This window comes from Chiloscyllium punctatum, chromosome 38 (genome assembly GCF_047496795.1).
Source record: "Chiloscyllium punctatum isolate Juve2018m chromosome 38, sChiPun1.3, whole genome shotgun sequence".
Taxonomy (NCBI): domain Eukaryota; kingdom Metazoa; phylum Chordata; class Chondrichthyes; order Orectolobiformes; family Hemiscylliidae; genus Chiloscyllium; species Chiloscyllium punctatum.
In genome coordinates, this window is record NC_092776.1 from 30,031,929 (window position 1) to 30,055,720 (window position 23,792).

Below are 23,792 nucleotides of genomic sequence, written 5' to 3' on the forward strand. Positions count from 1 at the left end.
CTCTTACACTATATCTTTTATCCATTTTATTCTTAAAACTATTCAAAATGGTGCTGGATTGTGGCAACTGTTGAAGCTTCTCACTGTATTTACTGTTTTATTCACTGTAAAATGCAAATGACAATAAATATATCATCACTGAGTTGCTGCTGTGTATCTAGTAAATAGTCTACAGTGCTGCTAATGACTTGTTCCTTGTAGATGGTAGATGGATACCAGTCAGACAGGAGTTAAGCTTCTCACTGCAGGATTCCTAGCTCCGGGCATACCACACTGCCACTGTTGCAGCAACCGCTTCACCATGCCAGGCATCCCAACGCTGGGCCTACTGCAACCAGGAGTCCCAGTCTCAGACCACCAATGCCATCTTGTCCTGCTCTGACCAGCATTCTCCAAGACATCACCTTGCCGACGCTGCCACATTCAAAAATCCGCAGCTGCCTCCACCTCCAATCATTGGAGGAGCTTTGCCATCGCTGCCACTGCCATCCCTGAATACTGGGAGGACATCCCTGTGGCTGCTGCCACCACTGCGGTGGCACGGTGGCACAGTATGGGCGGCACGGTGGCACAGTGGTTAGCACTGCTGCCTCACAGCGCCGGAGACCCGGGTTCAATTCCCGCCTCAGGCGACTGACTGTGTGGAGTTTGCACGTTCTCCCCGTGTCTGTGTGGGTTTCCTCCGGGTGCTCCGGTTTCCTCCCACAGCCCAAAGATGTGCAGGTTAGGTGAGTTGGCCATGCTAAATTGCCCGTAGTGTTAGGTAAGGGGTCGATGTAGATGTAGGGGTATGGGTGGGTACGCTTCGGCGGGGCGGTGTGGACTTGTTGGGCCGAAGGGCCTGTTTCCACACTGTAAGTAATCTAATCTAATCTAATCTACCTTCAGTTGCCGTGAGGAACTGTGTCCATCAGCACCTCTGACTGCCGGAATGAGCTGCCATTCTGTGCATGGCCCACTCTAGCTGCCATGCTGATTTTGCCAAGTAACACACTGCAAATGGCTCCAAAGAAAAGAATAACGAAAGGGAAAATGAAAGAAAAAGTAAAAAGAAAGCAAAAAAACATGTGAACAGTTGAGCCCCAGGTTAGAGTCTGCACACAGCACTGCTATGCTGCTGCCATCTTGAATCTCATCAAAGCTCCTCTAACACCCATCTTCCAAACCTATGACCTCTACCATCTAAAATGGCGAGGACAGCAGGATGCATGGACAAGCCACCAACTGCAAGTTCCCCACCAAGATAAATACTACTCAGATCTGGAACTACATTCCTGTTTCTTCATAATTGCTGGGTCAAAATCCCGGAACCCCATTCAAAACAGCATTGTGTGTTTCCTGACACCTTCAGTGTTGCAGCATTGAGGATCCGGATTGAGGTTCAGAAGGCCAGCTCATCACATTCTTCAGGGCAATTAGGGGTTGGCAATAAATGCTGGAGTAGCAAGTGATATCCACCTCTCATGAACACATAAAACTGCCCTTGAACAGACTCGTTTGGTAAGCCATTTCAGAAGATAGGTATAAGTCAACTATAATGTTGTTGACCTGGAGTCATGTGTAGGTCTGACCAGGTAAGGATATTGTTACTAAAACTAATACTACATCCACAGTCACCATTACTGAGACTGGCTTTACTTTTCAGATTTATTAATTGACTTTAAATAACTCTAGCTGCCATAGTGGGTTGCTTCCCTACAGTATTTTTCTGAATAATTGTATGACTAACCCTTGTAACATCATGTTCCCTAGTTCAAAGTAAACATCACCATATCCTAAAGAAAGTCCTATAATTGGTCAGTAAACAGAGAGTGAGGTAGACCCAACTGAAAACCCATTTGCCTCTTTGTAACCCTCAGAAATTCTCTTGCTCATAAGCTTGACAGCAAAAAGTCAGTCTGAACCACTCAGCAATTGGGCAACAGAAAATATTTGTGCACTCCCAACACTAAAATTGGGAAAGCAATTCATGCCCCTAAATCAGAGATTATAGCAGTATTTCAGTCGTCTTGATGATTCTAAAAGAGATCTCACAACTATAAAAATAATTTACATGTAACAAATTTAGGGATGAGGTCACAGCACATGACTGACAGATGGAAAGAGGCATCTGCACAAATAACATTACTAAGATTCTTTTAAGTGACAGTTCTCGTTGTTTTTGCTATGAAGTTTTAACAGACAGTCCTAAGCACTACTACATATATTGGATTTCAATCTACTTTTAGTATTTAAACAACACAACTTGGGAACCACTTTACATTCATTGTAACCAAGGTACATGGTTACAAGGTACAACAACATGTAAAAGAAAATCAAAATATAAGGCATGATAAAATACTAATGGCTACAGTGTGAAATCAATTAACTCTTTACAATCCAGAACGGTCTTCACTTTAATGCCATCTTGTTTGAGGATTCAATTGAAAAATTAGATAAACAGTAAAGAATGTATACTGGTGTAAGCTGTTAATTGATTATTTGTCCATTTTTTGCATTGCTTTTAGATTTCTGCCACACAGGTTAACAAATAAGAATGAGATAAAAATGATTTTAAATTAATGATTAAAATTAATTAGGACTTTGTTAAGAGGTAAAGTACTAAGCAAGTTCATCATTTATTCAGTGAAAATTATTTATTAAAGTAACATTTATCCTTCTTATGGATATATACTGTCTTGTGCCATTATTGGCACATCCAAAGTAGAACAATCAGCATAAGGATATTCACTGAGAACTGAGATTGTCTAAATGAAATGAATTACAGGGACAAGCTTGTTCAGGACAAAACAAAGTGAGCATTTGAAGGTGGATTCACTGGACTAGTTCACTTTCAGGTAAAGAATAGTCACTGCAAATACCAGAAGTTCTTAGATCTTTGCGTGAACATTACATAGCTTCCAGCATATGGATACAATGGAAGTGAAATTTTTGATTCATAATTTATTTTCTATTCCCATAGAAAACAGGCAAATTAATGGTTCCCAGCACACTTTTAAGTCAACAAACTATCTGCTGAATGAATTATGTACAAATAAGATATAGCAGCATTAAATGCATGTGGTCACAGTTTGGAGTTTATAAATGTTTATATAGCCCTAAATCTTATATATGAATGAAGTGAATGGTAAATATAATATCCTCATCAAGGTTGGTAAATATTTAATTCAACACTTCAAAGCATTCTATTCAATATTTACACTGAAACTTTTTAGTTTCCATAATGATACTTTTAAGTTTTTAATTAGATGATTCTCAATGTTCCAAAATGTTCAAATGTACAGGCCCTGTCTCATTAATCTTTGCTACGAAGGCAAATGTAACATATGGTATTCCTGTTCCACACATTAAATTTGACTCCAACTATTGTTGTGGGCTGGCTGTAGTCCCCATACAAGATAATCTATGATATTCCAAATGATCTGGTATTACTTCTTTAATAATTGATTCTAATAATTTTCCAAAAATAGGCATTAGGCTTCTCAGCCTACAGTTACCCACTTTTTGCCTCCCTCTCTTTTTGAATAGGGCTGTCACATTAGTAGTTTTCTAAACCTCTGATACTTCCCTAGAATCCAATGATTTTTGGAAAATCACAACCAATGCATCCACTATCTCTGTAGCTACCTCTTTTAGGATGCTAGGACGCAAGTCAAAATGGCCAGGGAATGTATCTGCCTTTATCCCCATTCATTTTTCACTAATCATCACTAATTATTTCGTGACGACGATGGTACTTAATTGTTCCCTTGTATTTGTTAGTATTAATGGGATGTACAAAGTATCCTCCACTGTAAAGACCGGTGCAAGATAAATGTTTAACTCCTCTACCAATTCCTTGTTCCCCAAAACTGTCTCCACCGATTCATATTCTAAGGGGCCGATGTTCACTTTGACCTCTCTCTTCCTTTTTATATATTGAAAGAACTCATTGTCAGCACAATAATAAGATAAATGACCAGCATAGCTTTGGTGGTGTTGGTTGAGGTAAGACAGCAGGTGAACTGTCTGAATAGACCTATAGAACTTTTTGCTTATCTGAAAGAAAGCACTCCCTAATACAACACTGATTATGCTCTAGTCTTGGAAAGGAATTTTGGCCCAACAATCTTCTGATGCATAGATAAAACAGCTACCATTGAGCCAAGTAAACCTAGTAATTCTGGGAGAAGTTAAAAAGAAATATACTTGCAAATAGACACAAAGAAGCAGAAACAAATTAAAACGATGCTATCTATTATCTTTCCATCATGGGTCCAGCTTTTCAAATATCGTAATTTTTAAGTGACATTTAGAAAATGCATCCATATTGAATGGGTGATTTGGGTGATTTTGGTCACACTACATCTGATATCACTTATGTGTACAACTTTAATTCTCCAAAGTACTCAATTTATAAGTCTGTATCTGTCTATAAACTTTTCCTTGTCTTGCTCCATTCTATCTCTGGAAGTTCCCCAAGCCTTATCATTTCTTCTTAAAACACTGTTCTAAATTCAGTCTTTTGATCATCATTCTTTGCTCCCACCATATTGCCTAAGAGCGTCCAACAACTTCAACCTTAAACGATGGATTGTCATCCCTAAAGCTCCCATTTTCCACTTTTTCATTTTAGTCCCATGCCAGCCACCCCACCTCCTCTCAGCCCTTGCCAACTCACTGGAATTTACAGTGATTTTTGCACAGGCAAAAATCTGGAAGATCTGGGTTCCAATATAATTTCAGGCTTTTTAGTATCACCTTCACTAATCACAGAATTTCATCAGTCAGCATTGCACCTAACCTTAACAAATCTGTTAGGCTTACCTTTGGTGATGACAATGACTAATTGATATTTGCAGGCATGGGCATCAGGTACATATAAAATGGTTTAAGAGAGTTTGATGCAAGGACAAGGCATGAATATAACCTTGTACACATATAACAGCTTTGACATGCTGGTATTTTTTTTTAAAATTACCTTAATCCTCTGAACAGGATCAGCAACCTGTTTGACTGAAGTGTTCTTAATCAATTTTGTATTCTCTGGCATCTCTAGCAGCCAACAGTTGTCCTGGAGGGATACTCTGCCCTTCCAGTTCCGCAGATCCAAACAGAATATTCCTTTACCTAAAATAGAATTAGGTAAGTTTACAACCAGACTGAATACCAAGTACTCACTGAATTGCAACATGTTACAACAATAAACAAAGTTTGGCAAAGATTTGAACCAAATCAGAGACAAATAAAAACAGAAAATATTTTTTGAAAAGCAAAGCTGTAGATACTTTAAATTTGGGATAAAAAAGATATGTTAGGAAACTCAACAGGTTGGATAGCTTTTGTGAAGCAGCAACAGTTAAGTAATTGGACATTCCTGAACACTGGCAAACATACAAATTAGGAGCAGAAATAGGCCTTTGGCCTTTCAAGCCTGTTGCACTGTTCAATAAGATCATAGCTGAGCTGCTTGTGTTTTGAATGCCAGATTCTCATTGACCCTCGATAACATATGATTCCCTTGCCTTTAGAAAATTACTGTACTCGTGCATTAAAAATATCCAATGATTCCACCTCCACCACATTCTGAAGCAGGGAGTTCCAAAGTCACGGAAGAATCTGAAGGAGGAAAAAAAAATTCTCCTCAACTCTGTCTAAAAGAGCGACCCTTAATTTCTAAACAGGGTTCTGGACTTACTCACAAGAGGAAGCATTTTTTCCAAGTTCATCTTTTCAAGATATTTCAGAATCTTAGATACTTCATCAAGTAATGATTCTATGACTCAAAGTCATCCCTCTTATAAATACCAGTGGCAACAGTGGAATTTCAGCATGAAAACCATCTATGGCTGAGTATTCCATTTGAAGTTAAAGAAAGGTGAAGAGCGTGATGAATGGCAGAATATCCCTCAATGGCTAGGGCATATTGTCACGTGCTTCTTTGTTCATTATCTATCCAAGCAAGATATAGCACAAGTACTCAGCAAATCATGTTGCGAGCGGGTTGGAAGTTCTCCCCACTATTGAGACCTTCTCAGCTCAAAGGATTTCGTTGACATATTTCAAGATAACTACATAGCCCTTCAAACACCACATGGCAGGAACCTACCCTCAGAATGTGATGATCACCCCAAGACTCAAGGCAGGAGATTCAAGAAAGCCAAAGTGGCTCTCAGGTTTACTGAAACTGCACTCCAAGTGCTGCAGTACAGGACATCGGAAAGCAGATCAGTCCTCTTCCCATCTGACAAGATGGGAAGGCTGATCTTGTCAGAAATCACAGCAAGGTCAGTGTTGTGGCAGCACTAAAAACAGATAGACAACAGACAGCAAAAGAGCCTACTATGCACTGCAAGGGTAAAAGGCTACCTCATGGGCATCTTCCTAAAGATCAACATGCATCATGCTACTTAAAGACTTACTCCCACTTTATCCTCTCAAGCAACGGAACCTTCCTGCCTACTCACTCATTTAGCGTCAGCTGGCGCCTCTATTATCATCCTCCATTTAATCCATATCAGATTATAAAAAAGGCGAGCACAAAACTGGTCAATGGATCAATTAGTTGTGAGATTGTATCCGGGAAACATCAAATTTCTCACCCACTTTGAAGAGAAAATGGTAGAAATGCTGGGAAAGCGGGTGATGGAAATGATCCACCAGCAATGATCCATCAACCAATACTCAATATTTTGTTCTGCTTTTTCTTTTGGATGAGTAGCAACAGTAACACTTTTCTCTGCCCTAAGCTTTTGTCAAATAGTTACAATACCTCTTATGTAGGTACTAGTAGCACCCAGGGAATCTCAGTGAAGAAGAGGCTACAATTTGGATCTCTCATCACAACACCACCTGGGAGGAGGAAGAGTGTGAACTCTCAGTGGATGCACTAGCACAGCATACACATGCTCCCTCCACCAGAATAAAGACTCGGGGTTAGAATCTAGTGAGCACATCACTGGCAAGTCTCTGTATCCAACAGAAAAAGAAACATCCCAGATTTCTGACACTCAAGGGACTTTCAGAGACCAGGCACCTAGTCACCACCATACAGAAAATATGTCCCTATACTTGGTCACAAGTGACATGATCAACCTGTAGAAACAGCTATGGGAACATCAGACAAGGATGTCAATTGTCCCCAGCAGGCTAGAACAAAATTTGCTTGAGTCCGATAATCCCAATATTATGGTGACTCTGGCATATCAGTGCATAATTGCATCCATGGAAACAGTGGCAGCTACCTTGAACCCACAGGCCCAGCAAAATGCTCAGCTGGTTATGCACTCAGACCTGCATTCCATTATTCTAGCCTTGGGTGCAAGGTGAGAGGTGTATGAAACACTTTCATTTCACTTCAGGCGTTTCTTCCACAAAGGAAACAAGGTGGTGCCACCAGGTACTGACAGGAAGTCAGGGTCTTGATAAATCAAGCACTCAAGCAGCTTTTTCTCAGAGATGGCTGCCCCTCTACTTCCTGCTGTATTCCTGATGAAGGGCTTTTGCCCGAACTGTCAATTTTACTGCTCCTCGGATGCTGCCTGAACTGCTGTGCTTTTCCAGCACCACTCTAATCTAGACTCTGGTTTCTAGCATCTGCAGTCATTGTTTTTGTCCCTCTATTTCCTTCCTGCCTAGGATCCTGATGTCTGCAACAATTTGAGATTTGGAATGTGAGCCTACATTTGGGCAGGAGACTATCAACAAGCTTAGGCCCTCTAGGCCAAAAACTGCCACCAGCCAACCACCAAAATCTTCAAAGTCAACAAGGCGTATGATACAGCAGACTCTCTCCAACCTAACTGTGGAAATCAAGCCTGCATCTTGACATAGAATCAGGGAATGAAGAAAACAAACTATGGAGGGCACATCACTGATACAGGTATTCAATAATTGTGTAACAGCATCACTTTGTAAATATAAATTTGATTGGACTGTTGTGATATTTAGTCTTACTGTCATTTCATGACTGTGTGCTGCATTCCCACCACCAAACAGTGGCTCCTATCCATTAACCAATAAAGTGGGTGACTGCAGGTAACCACATCGTGTGGTTGGAGGGTCTCAAGGCGGAAGATGTGGTGTTCTTCCTCCAGTCGTCAGATGGCTGGGATTTGGCAGTGGAGGAGGCCCAGGACTTGCATGTCTTTGGCGGAGTGGGAGGGGGAGTTGAAATGCTTGGCCACAGGGTGGTGGGGTTGTTTGGTGCGTGTGTCCCAGAGATGTTCTCTGAAATGTTTTGTAAGTTGGCATCCTATCTCCCCAATGCACAGACCACATCAAGAGCAACAGACACAGTAGATGAGGTGATGGGTGTGCGGGAAAATCTTTGCCGGATGTGGAAGGATCCTTTGGGGTCATGGATGGAGGTGAGGGAGGAGGAGTGGATGCAGGTTTTACACCTCCTGCAGTGGCAAGGGAAGGTGGCGAGGGGGGGGGGGGGGGGGGGGGAAGAATCCTAATGAGGGAGTCGGGGATGGAATGGTCTGTGCGGAATGCTTGAAAGGGGTGGGGAGGGAAATAGATCTCTGGTGCTGGGGTAGGTGGCAGAAATGGCAGAGGATGATGCATCGTATCCGGAGATTGGTGGAGTGAAAGGTGAGGACCGAGGCGGGGGGGGGTGGTTATCCTTGTTGCAGTTGGAGGGGTGGGGGTTCAAGGGGTGGAGGTGCAGGAAGTGGAGGAGATGCACTAAAGGGCATTGTTGACCACATGGGAGGGGAAATTGCATTTGTTCAGAAAGTTTAAGGATATTTGTTCTTAGTGTCAATGGATTGGTGTAAATAAGGTGATAACGTCTGTTCACTTGTGAAATGTGTGGCAGTACTTCCTTTTGACCCTGAGGGCTGGAAACTGCACATATCTTACAGTTGGATGTTGGATAACTGAATTTCTGGTTTATCTTGAAGACTCTTAACAAAACTCATACTCAGTAGGAAAATAACTTGTATTTTAATAAGCTGAGTGGAATATGCATGTAATAGAACAATCCTGATACATTTTCATGTATACCACACTGAGCAGATTCAAATTTATGAAGCTCAGCTCCTTAATCTTGACTGCTCTGGAATGTGAATGTATCATTACCCTTACAAGCTAGGAAAACACAAAGGCTGACCTAAGGGTTCAAGGGACACCAGCTGTGAGAGAGAGAGAGAGAAGGGCGCGAGAGAGGAAGAGAGAGAGAGCGAGAGAGCGAGAGAGAGAGAGAGAGAGCGAGAGAGCGAGAGCGAGAGAGAGAGAGAGAGAGCGAGAGAGAGAGAGAGAGAGACAGGATGGAAGCTGGTGGAAAGGTTAACTCTTTGTGGTCTGATTTCAGTGTACACTTGCTTGTTATAGATTGAATGTTTGTGTGTTGTTCCTTGGAGCTCAAGATCGGGGAACGTAATGAATTTAATTTGCATTTTGGGAATCTAAAATGATTTTTAAAAAAGCCATTTTGTAGGACAATGGTACTGGACATGTTAGCTGAGCAAGGTTACCTCATGACTTTTTCCACATAGTTCAGTCTAGTCTCTCCTTATGATGTACTGTTAAAAGGGAAGCGTATCTAGCTAAAGCATTTGGCCATTTGGCCAGCCTTAGTCTGGGTTTCTCACTTTGATGTGCATATAGCCTAATTAGTCAAGCACACTCTGACCTGTCAATTAGTTTGTCTTCCTCTACAAACTTTTGCCATTTTATTGCTGCTTATCTGATTAAGGACATGTGGTGTTTCTTGTAATCTCAGTACCAATTTCTTTATAAAGACAGCTTGTTTGCAGCAATAAGGGGAGTATTCCGAGAGAGCTCTTGGGGTAAGAGCTGGCACCGCTACTCTGCTAATGGTTTTAAAACCTTAGCTCAAGCCTGGCTTGTAGGTATCTATATTATATAGCAACTTTGATGTTATTGGTAAATAACGGTAATAATTTGAACAAAAACTGTCTGTAAGAGTTGTATATTCCAGACTACCTCAGAATACGATCTCTGGGATGAACCAAGAGAGTCTCACAGGTCAAATCCAATAGGGATTCCCCGAGCCATATCGAATAGGTTCTTTAACACCACTACTAGGCTGTAGGAAATGCAGTCTTTTGGGGTGGATAGCATAAAATTCTGCAGTGTTCTCCTGATCAGCTACCTACCTGCCCTTGACTTAGCAGTGAAGTTTTCAGGTTACAAGAATGGTTATCATTTAATGGCTACTTAAGATTTACTTCTTTTCTAGCTATAAACTTTAAGCTACTGTACAGAGGTTAGGAGGGAGTGGGAAAGGAGGCAGGTTAGCATGCAAACAAGGGGCTACCGTCACCCTCATTTTCCAATCGGGGTTGTTTCATAAAGTTTACCTGTCCTCTCTCCTCCCCTCTTGCTGCATGTCCCCTGTTCCCACAGGCGTGGCAACCTGGCCCCATCTACCCCACCTGCACATCTCTGCCTGAAGCAGCCTCTCCTAGCCCAACTGAGAAACATCTATGTTGCATGCATCTTGGGGTCCTGGCACTTGGCTTTCTAAAAGTGGCTACAATCCCAGCAGAAGCTCACAGAAAAAGTAACAGTAAGTATACCTGAGGTCTCTAAGATATTTTAGCAATTTTCTAAAATGTAAGTGGAGCCTTTACCTGCAATCTCTAGACTGTCACAGTGCTTCACCAGAGCCTCTCACTGATGATGTTACCTAGTATGGTGACAAAGGGTCTGAAAACAAACCTTCAAGCTCAGCAAGCTAACTTATATACTTACCATCAACCTGAGCTATAAACCTTCTCAAAAAAAGCCTACACATGCTTAAACTTCAGATAAAACATGAAATCTTTCTAATTCAATGTGATTTTTCTTGATGTTATATCATGGTCCGATCTCAAATTATTTTTCCAGCAATCAAGTGTTAAATTCAGTGTATATGAGTGACAAGATACAATTAATATCAGCATCATCTACTATTCACTGTAGTGAAGAGTCCACTGAGAGTCATTTTGAAAAAAACATTGATTTCAAACGAAGACAAAAGTTATGTACCTGTGAGAACAACCACACTGATCTCCTCTTTCGACTTCTCAAACTGATCTGGAATACGCAGATTACAAAAAACTGCTTCTTTTGCCAATCCACCCAGCAATCTTTAAAAATATATAGAAAATATCACTTTAGCAAAAATGTATTTCATTCATTTCTCTAAACTTAACTTAAGGTATTATACCTTTTGAATTACTGACTTGTAGACAGAACACACTACATGCTGGTTCACTTGAAACATTCATAAACATTCCTCATTCAATATAAAAGAGATAAAACAATTGGTTGGATTGACATACGTGACAGATGATACTGCCACAGAAACTTTTCTATTTTCTTATCTCCTTAATTAATAAGCACTTGACTGTCATCTGTGGGGGACCTGACATAGCTCAGTTCACTGGAAGATTGGTTTGTGAAGTAGTGTGATGCCAACAACATGGGTTCAATTCCCATCACCAGCTGAAATTATCATTGAGGACTTATCTTCTTAACCTCTCCCTTCACCTGAGATATGGTGGCCCTCAAGTTAAATGACAAGTCATCTCTCTCTAATGAGAGAGCAGCTCATTGGTCTGGTAAGACTATGGCGACACAACTCAAACTCACATATCACGCAGCTCCATTTAATAATCACAAATATGATGTAGTTCATGCTGCCTGTATTAACTTTAAGTGCATGGAGCAGTAGGATACATGGTTGTGTTGGATGACCCAACATAATGTATACTTGATCCAAGACACAGCAGATAGGAGAAAGTGAGGACTGCAGATGCTGGAGATCAGAGCTGAAAATGTGTTGCTGGAAAAGCGCAGCAGGTCAGGCAGCATCCAAAGAGCAGGAGAATCGACGTTTTGGGCATGAGCCCTTCTGCTGAGCTTTTCTAGCAACACATTTTCAACAGCAGATAGGAAGCCCTAAACAGATACCATACATGTTTTCATAGGGAAAAAGGCAACATCATGTCTTCACAGAGAGGAACCTCGATTATCTGAATATCAATTATCTGAATTTTGGGTTATCCGAAGGAGATCTCAAGGTCCCAATAGAAACATTACATCAAAGAGGTATTTCCAACACCGTTCGTGTCTTTTGTTTACAATGGTTAAAAATGAACTTGGCTTACTGAAATGCTGCCGAGAACAGTCCTGGACATCAATGGGAGCCCAGGCATAGTCTCCAAATGACTGACCACCCGCCCTCTCTGTCTCCCCACACTTTCCCTAGATCTCTATACAGGGGTGAACCCTAAACACCCCTTCCCCAGATAATCTCTCTCACGTTGTCCTGTACAGGGCAAAGATGGAACCCCCCCCCTCAAAAGGCAGCAGCAGTCTTGCTGTTGGTATCCAGAACAGCTGCTCCAGAGGTGGGATGTGCAGATGGAGAGGGGAGGGGGGAAGTGGGGGCAGACAGGGGGTGGGGGTGGTGACAAGGGGCAGTAGGGCAGGGTGGCCAGGGAGGCAGGGTTGGGGGCATGGATGGGGGAACAGGGGCTCGTGCACTTAGCAAGTGCTCGCTGAGTCAATCCCATTGACACAGGGTGGGGAGGCTACAGCACTGCTGCAGGTCCCTTACACACAAGTGTGTGTCTGCTCAGAAACAAACCTTGAGACAGACAGACGGAACAAGGGAGGCAGAGAGAGGGAAAAGGAAACTTCAGACAACTCCGAGCCCCAGAGGAGAGGCATTGAATCAATTAACCAAATAATCAATTATCCAGACAAAATACTGCCCACCGATCTTGTTCGGATAATTGAGGTTCCTCTGTATCCTTCAAAGATCTATGAGAAAATACTGCATCTACTCAGTTCAGAATGATAATGACACACATTGTTGGGAGATCCAAAACACAGGGTTAGGAAAAGATAAGTGGACATTATATTCATTGCTAGAAATACTACCAACTTAAAAAAGCAGATTTTGTTTGTTCATCTAATAAAAATAGCATCTAAAAATCTCAAAATGGAAATCATTGTTCTTCAATGTTTTAAATGTTCTTCCTAGCTTACCAATAGAATATTTGAAGGTAGTAACATTGACCAAAAAAAGGAGAAGGCATTCAATGAACTGCCTAAGCAGCATTACACATTCATACAGAATTTATAATACTTCAATACTGTGCATTTTACAGAATTAGTATATACGGAAGTAATATAGCAGACAAAATATAATTCAGAAAATTATAGCCTCTAAAGTTTTCGCTCTTCAGTTCATTGTTCCATTTGCATTGCTCTACTATGATTGGAAATGTTGAGTCCACTAAAACTCCCAGACTTCCTTCAACATAATTCTTGAACATAATTCTTCCTTCAACATAATTTCCCCTTCTCCACCTTACCCCAGTTCCAAACTTCCAGCTCAGCACCATCCTCATGACCTGTCCCACCTATCAATCTTCCTTCCCACCTATCCGCTCCACTCTCCTCTCCGATCTATCACCTTTTCCCCTTCCTCCATCTACCTATTGCACTCCCCAGCTACCTTCTCCCCAGCCCCACCTCCTCCCATTTATCTCTCCAACCCGAGGCCTTATTCCTGATGAGGAGCTCCTGCCCGAAACATCGATTTTTCTGCTCCTCGGATGCTGCCTGACTTGTTGTGCAAGTCCAGCGTCACTCTAATCTTGACTCTAATCTCCAGCATCTACAGTCCTCACTTTCGCATAATTCTTGGTATGATTCATGAAACCTTTATATTGCACAATAGTTTTCATAGAAATCATTTAAGCCCTACACAGTGTGGAAACAGGACATTTGGCCTAACAAGTCCACAACGAACGTCCGAATAACCCACCCACACCCATGCCCCTACCCTATTGCTCTAGATTTACCCCTTACTAAGGCACCTACCCTACACATCCCTGAACACTATGGGCAATTTAGTATGACCAATTCTACAAAACCGCTGTTTAAAAATATTCACAAAATAATCAGACTCCTATTACTTTACAAAATTTTGATCTTAAATTGGCAATTAAAAACATGTATTAACTATACTTAACAATGCGTCTTACCTGAGATTCAAAATAAATTTCTGAAAAGCTTGCAGTTCAAAGACTTTTTCTTCATTTTCAGGAAATTCAGTGGGGCCACATGCGTGTTGAACTTGAACTAATCGACTTTCAAACAACAACATCTTTACAAGAATCTGGTAAAACAAAAATATATGACTATCAAACAATGTTTTTCATCATTTTTATTATTGGTTATCAGCAAGAGAGTTTATTACAACACACTTTCATACTGTTCAAGCAATATGATCCAATTAACATCAGAAAAAGTACCAATGCATTTCATAGCTTTAGTGCAAGATCCCACCTACGGATGAACAATGGTGGACAAGGATGAATGGCTTAAGGCATCCTTACAGAGATAAATTTTTAAAACTGGGGTATGAGGTAAAAGTAAAATCAGTTTAGAAATCAGAATTTCATGGAGTGGGAGTCAGAAAGCTAAATCTGTCACAGAACAGATGTGCAGTGAATGAGGGTTCTGAGATTGGCATCTGTAGTCACAGGCACAGAACTTCCTCATAATTGTTAATAATCACACAACACCAGGTTATAGTCCAACAGGTTTATTGGGAAGCAAACTAGCTTTTGAAGCGCTGCTCCTTCATCAGGCGATAGTGGAGGACACAATTCTAAGGCACTGAATTTATAGCAAAAATTTACAGTGTGATGTAACTGAAATTATACATTGAAATATGTATTATACATATACACTCTCACCCAATCCAACACCGGCATCTCCAAATCAGCCCTCATAATTGATTATACTAACAAACATAAATCTAATTGCTACTTCAATATAGCTGCATACAGGATCTTTTATTTCTCTGATACTCAAAGACCATTGTTAAGTTTTTGCAGATAGTGTCAATTCACAATGCCAGAATTATCATTTAATGATGAAAATTATGTGATAAATGGTTTAGAGCTGTCACCTCTGAGATTGGTAGTTTGTTTTGTTTAAAACAATCTCACTGTATTTAAAGCTGAAAAAATTCCAAACTATAGTGGGCCATTGATTGATCTCCCAGTAATATAATACAGAGAAATAGAAATGCATGTTTGACCAGCAAGCAAACTTCCCTCAAATTCCTCCTTGTTCACCCCCTTTACAATTGCTAATTGATCATGCATTGTGCATAAACAACATTTAAGATGCGTCAATGTGCCTGGGTCATGTACGGTACGTTTTGGATTACTGCACAGCCATTCTACACGTGCAGTTTACAGCAAACATTAACAGTGAGATTACTTTAATTTTAACCAATGTAAAACAGTCAAGTTACAGGTTAAAGTCAGCTAGCAGCGGAGACATCAGAAGTCGATCTACTGAGATTTTGACCAAACCCAAAGCCACCACTAGGTGAGACTCCACCAACACATATTCTAGGAGTTGTCTTTCATAGTTTCTGCACCCACACCTCCTTAATGAGTTCAAAAATGCAATACACTTTCCAATAAGGGTGTACATAGAGGCACAGAATGACTGGAACCATGTAGGCAGTAATGCTGACAGTTGCTTATGAACTGATCCACAAACCCCTGTGCTAAAAGAAACCTTTCCATAGTTGTAGCCAACCAACTGGAAAGGACAGAAGTGGAGAGAGTGACAGTGAACCTTCCCAACCAGAGAGAAAGTGAATTGCTTGAAGCTCTCCAGAAGCCAAAAAGGGTGCTGTTTAGGTGATAACAGAGATCAAAAAACTCCTTCCTTTTAACTGCTGAGAGGTAGGACATGTGCAGGACATCTGCTGGAGGCTAAAGATAAAAAAACTGTTGTTATTGAGGCACATACACTCTGTGCAGTGAATATGAGTCGGGGGCACAACAGACCAGACTATGACTTTGACTGCAGCTGCACACCCCTGGGGTCAGTCAAACTCTACTGACGGGAAAAGCCATGCCATACCACTAGAGAGTGCAGCAAGTGACATGGTGCTGTTAAAGTGATTGAAGAAAGATATTTGCCTATTGCCCATTACTGGGTGCATCTGGAGTGCAACCTTGTGTTAATACCAGTGACTGTAGTCAACTAGTTCCTCAGCAATGACTTGGTGGTATCAAAGGTGATAGCAACCCCAGCAGTGTCCGAGAAGCCTACTGAGGTCAGGGAGACCAAACAGCTGCACAAGGAAACGTCTTATATTTTGCCTGATTGTGTGGGTGATAGCCAGACAAGCTCAACCATTGGGGATTGAGCTGGCACTGCTACAAGAAAATCTTCCAGCCTGGTATTCGGAAAAGTATTTTTTGGGAGTGTAGATGAGTCCAAAGAGGTAGTTTTTTTGAGAATTTCCTCGATCCATTACATGACCTAGGTTGGTCACATGGGCCTTAGAAAACTTCCTGTTTTGTGAGAGTGACCAGTAACTGAATCTACATTCTGGAAGGGAGCAAATTCATTTCTCTCACCCAGGAGCGGATTGATATGGTATATCTGGCCTGGAACTGTAACAAATTGTGAATCTCACCTTCAATCTGGTCATAATATGTTGCAAGCTGGCTTCATTGTTACCCTTATAATGCCTCAGCAGTGGTGTTGTTATCATTAATTACTTTCTATCAGTCACTGCACTTCATCAGGATCAGGATGAAGTCCTTTTCTGTCGGTATATGATCTAATTACTTGACTTCAGGCATCTTTAATTGTACTTTTTGCTTGTTCAGCTTCAGGTTCATTTGGCAAGCTTTCTGATCATAATCCATGATGGCTTCTTCCACTATGTCTCCACATCTATAAACTAGCAGATCATCCATGACTGTTTTCACTCAAAGAAGATAATTTACTATATGTACTTGTATGTACTCTATGTACTAAATTGCACACAGAATTAGTTGGAAACCTGCAGTTTTCATCTAACTTCACTTCCTAGTATTCCTCTTTCACCTCTTGAGTAGGAAAGACCTATGCCTTGGCAAGTTATGGCAAACTTTCTTCAGTGTCTGGCATGGGTAGTGAGATCATACCAAAACTTTGAGAAATGTTGTTTTTCTGCACACCCCAACTTTACAGGTTTTCTCACTGCTACTAACCTATGTGAAGAATTTGTTACTTTTGTTGAATACTCTCTTCTTTTAAAGACATGTCAAGCTGGACTTGAAGGCAGCTCAGGAACTTGAGGGAATACTCCTTGGAAGATGTTGAGGTTTTTTTATTCACTTGTGAAATGTGGACATCGCTGGTTGAATCAGCATTTATTGCCCATACTTAATTGAATTGAATTAGCTTTATTGTCAAGTACTCAAATGAGTACAGTGAAATTTTACAAGTCACCACATTACGGTGCCATCTTAAGTACAAAAGGTACAGATTCTTAAGAACAAACTTTTGAAGAAAAAATAGAAAAATAAAAAAAAGTCCAGTTTTATAGAATATATGATCAGTAATAATTGCTCAGAATAACATACTTTTCAAACCTGTCCACGCTGTCACCTAGTGTCCAGTAACTGAAAAAGAGATCTCCACATCCTGTGTTGGACCCACCAACATAGGTGTCACCACACTTTAGGTGCTATCTCTTTGCCACTAGGCCCACCTTGCTGATGCTGCTGAACCTACACTTGCCCCGCACCTAGAATCTCCAGCTCTGTGCAAAGACTAATCAATTTTCCCATTCATAGTCTCAATTTGATGATTGGAAACCTTGAGCTTCTGCATGCCAATAGCTTTGAGAATAAACACCTTTTGCATAGTAGCTGTGCTTTTACAGTGGAATTTTAATTCCTAAGATAGTGAAGAAGACATTTGGTTTGCTTTCCTTTACTGGTCAGTGTATTAAGTACAGGAGTTGGGAGGTCATGTTGCGGCTGTACAGGACATTGGTTAGGCCACTGTTGGAATATTGCGTGCAATTCTGGTCTCCTTCCTATTGAAAATATGTTGTGAAACTTGAAAGGATTCAGAAAAGATTTACAAGGATGTTGCCAGGGTTGGAGGATTTGAGCTACAAGGAGAGGTTGAACAGGCTGGGGCTGTTTTCTCTGGAGCGTGGGAGGCTGAGGGATGACCTTATAGAGGTTTACAAAATTATGAGGGGCATGGATAGGATAAATAGACAAAGTCTTAGGGTGAGAGGGGAAAGATATAAAAGAGATCTAAGGGGCAACTTTTTCACGCAGAGGAGGGTACGTGTATGGAATGAGCTGACAGAGGATGTGGTGGAGGCTGGTACAATTGCAACATTTAAGAGGCATTTGGATGGGTATATGAATAAGAAGGGTTTGGAGGGATATGGGCAGGGTGCTGGCAGGTGGGACTAGATTGGGTTGGGATATCTGGTCGACAAGGACGGGTTGGACCGAAGGGTCTGTTTCCATGCTGTACATCTCTATGACTCTATGCTAATGAGACCATCTTTCAGTTGCCTATATTCACAAGTTACATCTAGATGTCTCAGTGTAGCCATTTCCTAATCAATGTTCTCCCTTATTTCCTGAAAACTGTACGCCGTTCATAAATAATACTAGTAAACTGTTCATAAGTTTTCAAGGCCTTCAAAATTTCTTCAGACTGTATTTTCTCACTCCTCAGTGAAGTCTAGGAATAATACAGCTTATAGGAATCTTTCCACAGTATTAACAGAATTGTTACCCTTATTTTTTCAGGTTTTCTGCAACTCTGTAGCTCTGTCATGATTCTGCCACTGAGATGAAGAAGTTCCAACTCTGTCCAATTTGAGAGAATCTCAAAAAGAAGTGGAACTGGAAAATTCAAAGCCTTACTGACTTGCCTAGTAGTGTAAAGATGTAGACTAAAGCTTTTTAAAAAACTATTCTCTGGTGCTTTTTACAGTAACTGGGCTCTGTTAGGTTGTCCATGCAATTTCAGCTGCACACCTGAATAGCATGGGCTGGATATTACATGCCTGCCTTCAGTGTGCTTTCAGTGTGGATCACATAAAATAGGTCACACAGCTAGTCCAACACCTTCTCACCCATCCACCAAACTCAACCCCATAATATGGTGGATGGGTGAGTGCTGAGATCAGGACCACAAAGCAACCACACATAAATACATAAATACAGAGAGTTCGTTAAATCGTTGGCATTTGCAGCTGGGCATGCAGAGACAGCCTATTTTTTTGTTGAAGTTTTTATTGCAAGAAGACAATGGGGATGGGGGGGGGGGTGCAGGGTTTGGTGATCAATGTCTTTGGATGGTGCCTTTTACACTTCCCTATACTTCAAAACCCATCATCCAATGACCTACCCACAATGTGGGCAAATACTCCCTGCCCAATACTCCTCTGACTTTGCTCACTTTGGCATCCATGCACACTTTCTTCATTAGGATGCTGGCCATTCTAACAGTGCCCATTACCAAGTTCTGGAGCTGCTGAGATCTTTGGAGCTGCCAGCCAATAGGATTGACTGGTAGCTCCAGAAAGTGAAATTCCCCCAAAGGGAGGGTTAGAAGCCACACTTTCAGCCTGATAATACTCCATGTGGCATAGTACTGCTGTGAGAAGGACCTTTACTTTGCCAATCAATCAATCTCTGAATGAATTGTTAGTTTGGGATTGTCTCAGCTGATTTGACTGATTACGAGGACCCAGACTGCTCAGCAACAGGTCCTGAGGATTTACCTGCTGCTGCTTTTATGTGCTGCGTCTGATGAACTTCCGCCCTCAAATGAATGAGAATTTACACAATAGCTTTTAGATATGTACTAATAATTAAAAATATCCTAGTCTTCTTTTCTCATAGATTGAGTTTTGAACTGAAACAAATCTACCACAAACTAGAGCCTAGTTTCAGTTAGAACTCTATTTTCCAAATCAGCATTCAAAAGACTGAGAGAATCCTCAGAGGCAGTATATAGCAGTGTATCAATTTGACATAGAAACACTAGGATTGGTTGATTACCTTCCAAAACTGAAGCTTAAAACTCTGACATGAAAGCCTTTTGAACAACAAAACTAAAACTTAAAATCTAATTTACTCACTGAAATAAAGCATTGAACAAGATATGTTATAAAAACAATATTGATCATGTAGTTGAACAAACCCTGTAAAACTGTAGACTCTGCCATTTTGCCTGCACACTTTCAATTTCATCTTGGTCAATAAGCTATTACTTCATCACAAAACAGAATATAATTTAATCATAGTACTTCTTCACTTTTCATGATTTTGACAATATTGCACACGACATAGTGATGATAGGGCTGAAAAATGTGTTGGTGGAAAAGCGCAGCAGGTCAGGCAACATCCAAGGAGCAGGAGAATCGACGTTTCGGGCATAAGCACTTCTTCAGGGACGAGGAGGGTGTGCCAAGCAGGCTAAGATAAAAGGTAGGGAGGAGGGACTTGGGTGAGGGGCGTTGGGAATGCGATAGGTGCAAGGAGATTAAGGTGAGGGTGATAGGCCAGAGAGGGGGGTGGGGGCGGAGAGGTCAGGAAGAAGATTCCAGGTCAAGAAGGTGGCGCTGAGTCCGAGGGTTGGGACTGAGATAAGGTGGGGGGAGGGGAAATGAGGAAGCTGGAGAAATCTGCATTCATTCCTTGCGGTTGGAGGGTTCCTAGGTGGAAGATGAGGCGCTCTTCCTCCAGGCGTTGTGTTGCCATGGTCTGGCGATGAAGGAGGCCAAGGACCTGCATATCTTTGGCGGAGTGGGAGGGAGAGTTAAAGTGTTCAGCCACAGGGCGATTGGGTTGGTTGGTGCGGGTGTCCCAGAGGTGTTCTCTGAAACGTTCCGCAAGTAGGCGGCCTGTCTCCCCAATGTAGAGGAGGCCACATCGGGTGCAGCGGATGCAGTAAATGATGTGCATGGAGTTGCAGATGATATGGAAGGATCCCTTGGGGTCTTGGAGGGATGTGAGGGGGGAGATATGGGCGCAAGTTTTGCATTTCTTGCGGTTGCAGGGGAAGGTGCCGGGAGTGGAGGTTGGGCTGGTGGGGGGTGTGGACCTGACGAGGGAGTCGCGGAGGGAGTGGTCTTTCCGGAACGCTGATAGGGAAGGGGAGGGAAATATATCCTTGGTGGTGGGGTCTGTTTGGAGGTGGCTGAAATGACGAAGGTTGATACGATGTATCTGGAGGTTGGTGGGGTGGTAGGTGATGACTAGTGGGGTTCTGTCCTGGTGGCGATTGGAGGGGCGGGGTTCAAGGGCAGAGGAGCGGGAAGTGGAGGAGATGTGGTGGAGAGCATCGTCAACCACGTCCGAGGGGAAATTGCGGTCTTTGAAGAAGGAGGCCATCTGGGTTGTTTGGTATTGGAATTGCTCCTCCTGGGAGCAGATACGATGGAGGCGAAGGAATTGGGAATATGGGATGGCGTTTTTACAGGGGGCAGGGTGGGAGGAGATGTAATCTAGACAGCTGTGGGAGTTGGTTGGTTTATAGTAAATGTCCGTGTTGAGTCGGTCGCTCGAGATAGAAATGGAGAGGTCTAGGAAGGGGAGGGAGGAATCTGAGACGGTCCAGGTAAATTTGAGGTCGGGGTGGAAGGTGTAGAGGAACTGTTCAACCTCCTCGTGGGAGCACAAGGTAGTGCCGATACAGTCATCGATGTAGCGGAGGAAAAGTTGGGGGGTGGTGCCAGTGTAGCTGCGGAAGATGGACTGTTCGACAAATCCGACGAAGAGGCAGGCATAGCTGGGGCCCATGCGGGTGCCCACGGCTACTCCTTTGGTTTGGAGGCAGTGGGAGGATTGGAAAGAGAAGTTAGGCATAGCTGGGGCCCATACCTACATGGTGATGATAGAGCCAATTATGTGCTCCAGCCTACAATATATTGCAGTGGGACCACAGTGGCCAGGATAAACAGTTCTGATTTCACCTTAATTTACAGGGACAACTTATTAGCTGAAAACACATTTTGCGTACATTGATACAATGACCAGAATGAATTAATGGACTGAATATCAAATGCAATCTTAAAAAGTATTATCCACAAAAAGGTTGGCAATTGCATTTTGAAGTCCTTATGCATAGTGGCTCAGTGGTTAGCACTGCTGCCTCACAGCACCAGGGTCCCAGGTTTGATTCCAGCCTCCGGTTACTGTCTCTGTGGAGTTTGCACATTCCCCAGTGTTTGCGTGGGTTTCCTCTGGGTGCTGTAGTTTCCTCCCACAGTCCAAAGATGTGCAGTTCAGGTGAATTGGCCATGTGAAATTGCCCATAGTGTTAGGTGCATTAGTCAGAGGGAAATGGGTCTGGGTGGGTTACTCTTCGGAGGGTCGGTATGGAGTTGTTGGGCCGAAGGGCCTGTTTCCACACTGTAGGGAATCTAATCTAAATAAAAATTCTTCAGACACATGAAACAAAACTCTCAAAATTGTACGTAAATATTTGTCAACCTTTCTGAATGTTACAGGGAGGAAAGTCATGGCAGGTAAATAACAAGGGCTAGACTGAGTAGAACACTTCACATTGATTTAGATTTTATTCCTTTGTTTCATTGAAATGGAAACTGAGAATTGTCAGTCCATGTGTATTCTATTGAAGCCAGTTTGACAACCACGAGGCTACACTACTCATTTATTATAATTTCATCAAGCAACCGAACATTGGCAACTAAAGCAATTCAACTGCAGGCCATCTATGAATTAATGGAATCAATAAACCAATCTGATAGTGGGGACAAACAATGAAGAATAAAGTCAGTTTTTACTGCCATTTAAAAATTGAAATATCATAATTTTATACATCTCAATCATGTACCTCCTCAGTCTCATCTGCTCCAAGGAAAACAATCCCAGTCCGTCAAATAATCACTCATCATAACTAAAACTCTAGCCCAGGCAACATCCAAGTGAATCTTCTCTGCACCCTCTCCTGTGTAATCACACCCCTCTTATAATGAGGATTCTAGAATGATGCACAATACTCTAGGTCATAACCAATGTTTTATACAGTTCCAGCATCACTCCCCTATTCTTAAACTTTATGCTTTGTATGATAAAGGCAAGGGCTTCTTAACCACTTTATCTATCTGTTTCACTATCTTAAAAGTACCAGGGGACTTGCATACTTGAGGTTCCCCTAATCCTCAGGACTTCCCAAGGTCCTACCATCCTTCAATGTTTTTTTGCCTAGTTTGTCCTTGCCACGTGCATCACCTCACAATTATCCAGATTGAATTACCACTGATCAGGAGGGAGTGAGGACTGCAAATGCTGGAGATCAGAGTCGAGAGTGTGTGGTGCTGGAAAAGCACAGCAAGTCATGCAGCATCCGAGGAGCAGGAGAATCGACATTTTAGTCAGGAGCCCTTCATCAGGATGACCTGCTGTGCTTTTCCAGCACCACACACTCTCAACTCCTGCTACCGATCAGCCTGTCTGACCAGACCAAATATATCCTCTTCTAATCCAAGGCTATTCTCTTCTACCATTCCACCAATTTTCAGATCATCTAAGAACCTACTGGCCAACTCTCTACATTCAGTTTTTATACCACAAACATCAAATGCCCCAACATTGATCTTTATGGAACCCCAGTGGACACAGGCCTCCAGTCAGAAAAAACGCTTCTCAATCATCACCCTCTGCTTGCTGCCACAGTTCTGTATTTAATTTGTCAAATTTCTTGGATCCCGTCAGCTTTTCTATTTGTCTTTCTCATCAGACAGAGTTTCAAGAAAATATTGGTAAAGACTTCTTCAAATTATAAAAGGTTTTGAGTGAATAAATAAACACTATTTTCCAATTGCTAAACCAATAACTAGGAGCCAAAAACTTATATTAACCCTATAAAAATCAAAGGGGAAACTTAGAAAATGTTTGTATTGAAAAAATATTGGAACATAAAATGCTTCTTCATAAATGATTACTGATTTTGTGAGTTTGTGATTGTTA

The 23,792-nt window shown here is 41.8% G+C and overlaps 1 protein-coding gene across 3 annotated transcripts in view; it reads right to left on the reverse strand.

Moving 5' to 3' along the window:
• LOC140463494 (uncharacterized) overlaps positions 1–23,792 on the reverse strand; it is a 247,028-nt gene that overhangs the window by 208,811 nt on the left and 14,425 nt on the right. For all 3 annotated transcript variants that reach the window (XM_072557518.1, XM_072557516.1, XM_072557517.1), the window contains exons 2-4: positions 13,995–14,128; positions 10,981–11,081; positions 4,961–5,109 (exon numbers count right to left, since the gene is read on the reverse strand). In XM_072557518.1, coding sequence (XP_072413619.1) covers positions 4,961–5,109; positions 10,981–11,081; positions 13,995–14,116 — 372 coding nt within the window. In that variant the 5' untranslated portion in view covers positions 14,117–14,128. The remainder of the gene's footprint in view (positions 1–4,960; positions 5,110–10,980; positions 11,082–13,994; positions 14,129–23,792) is intronic.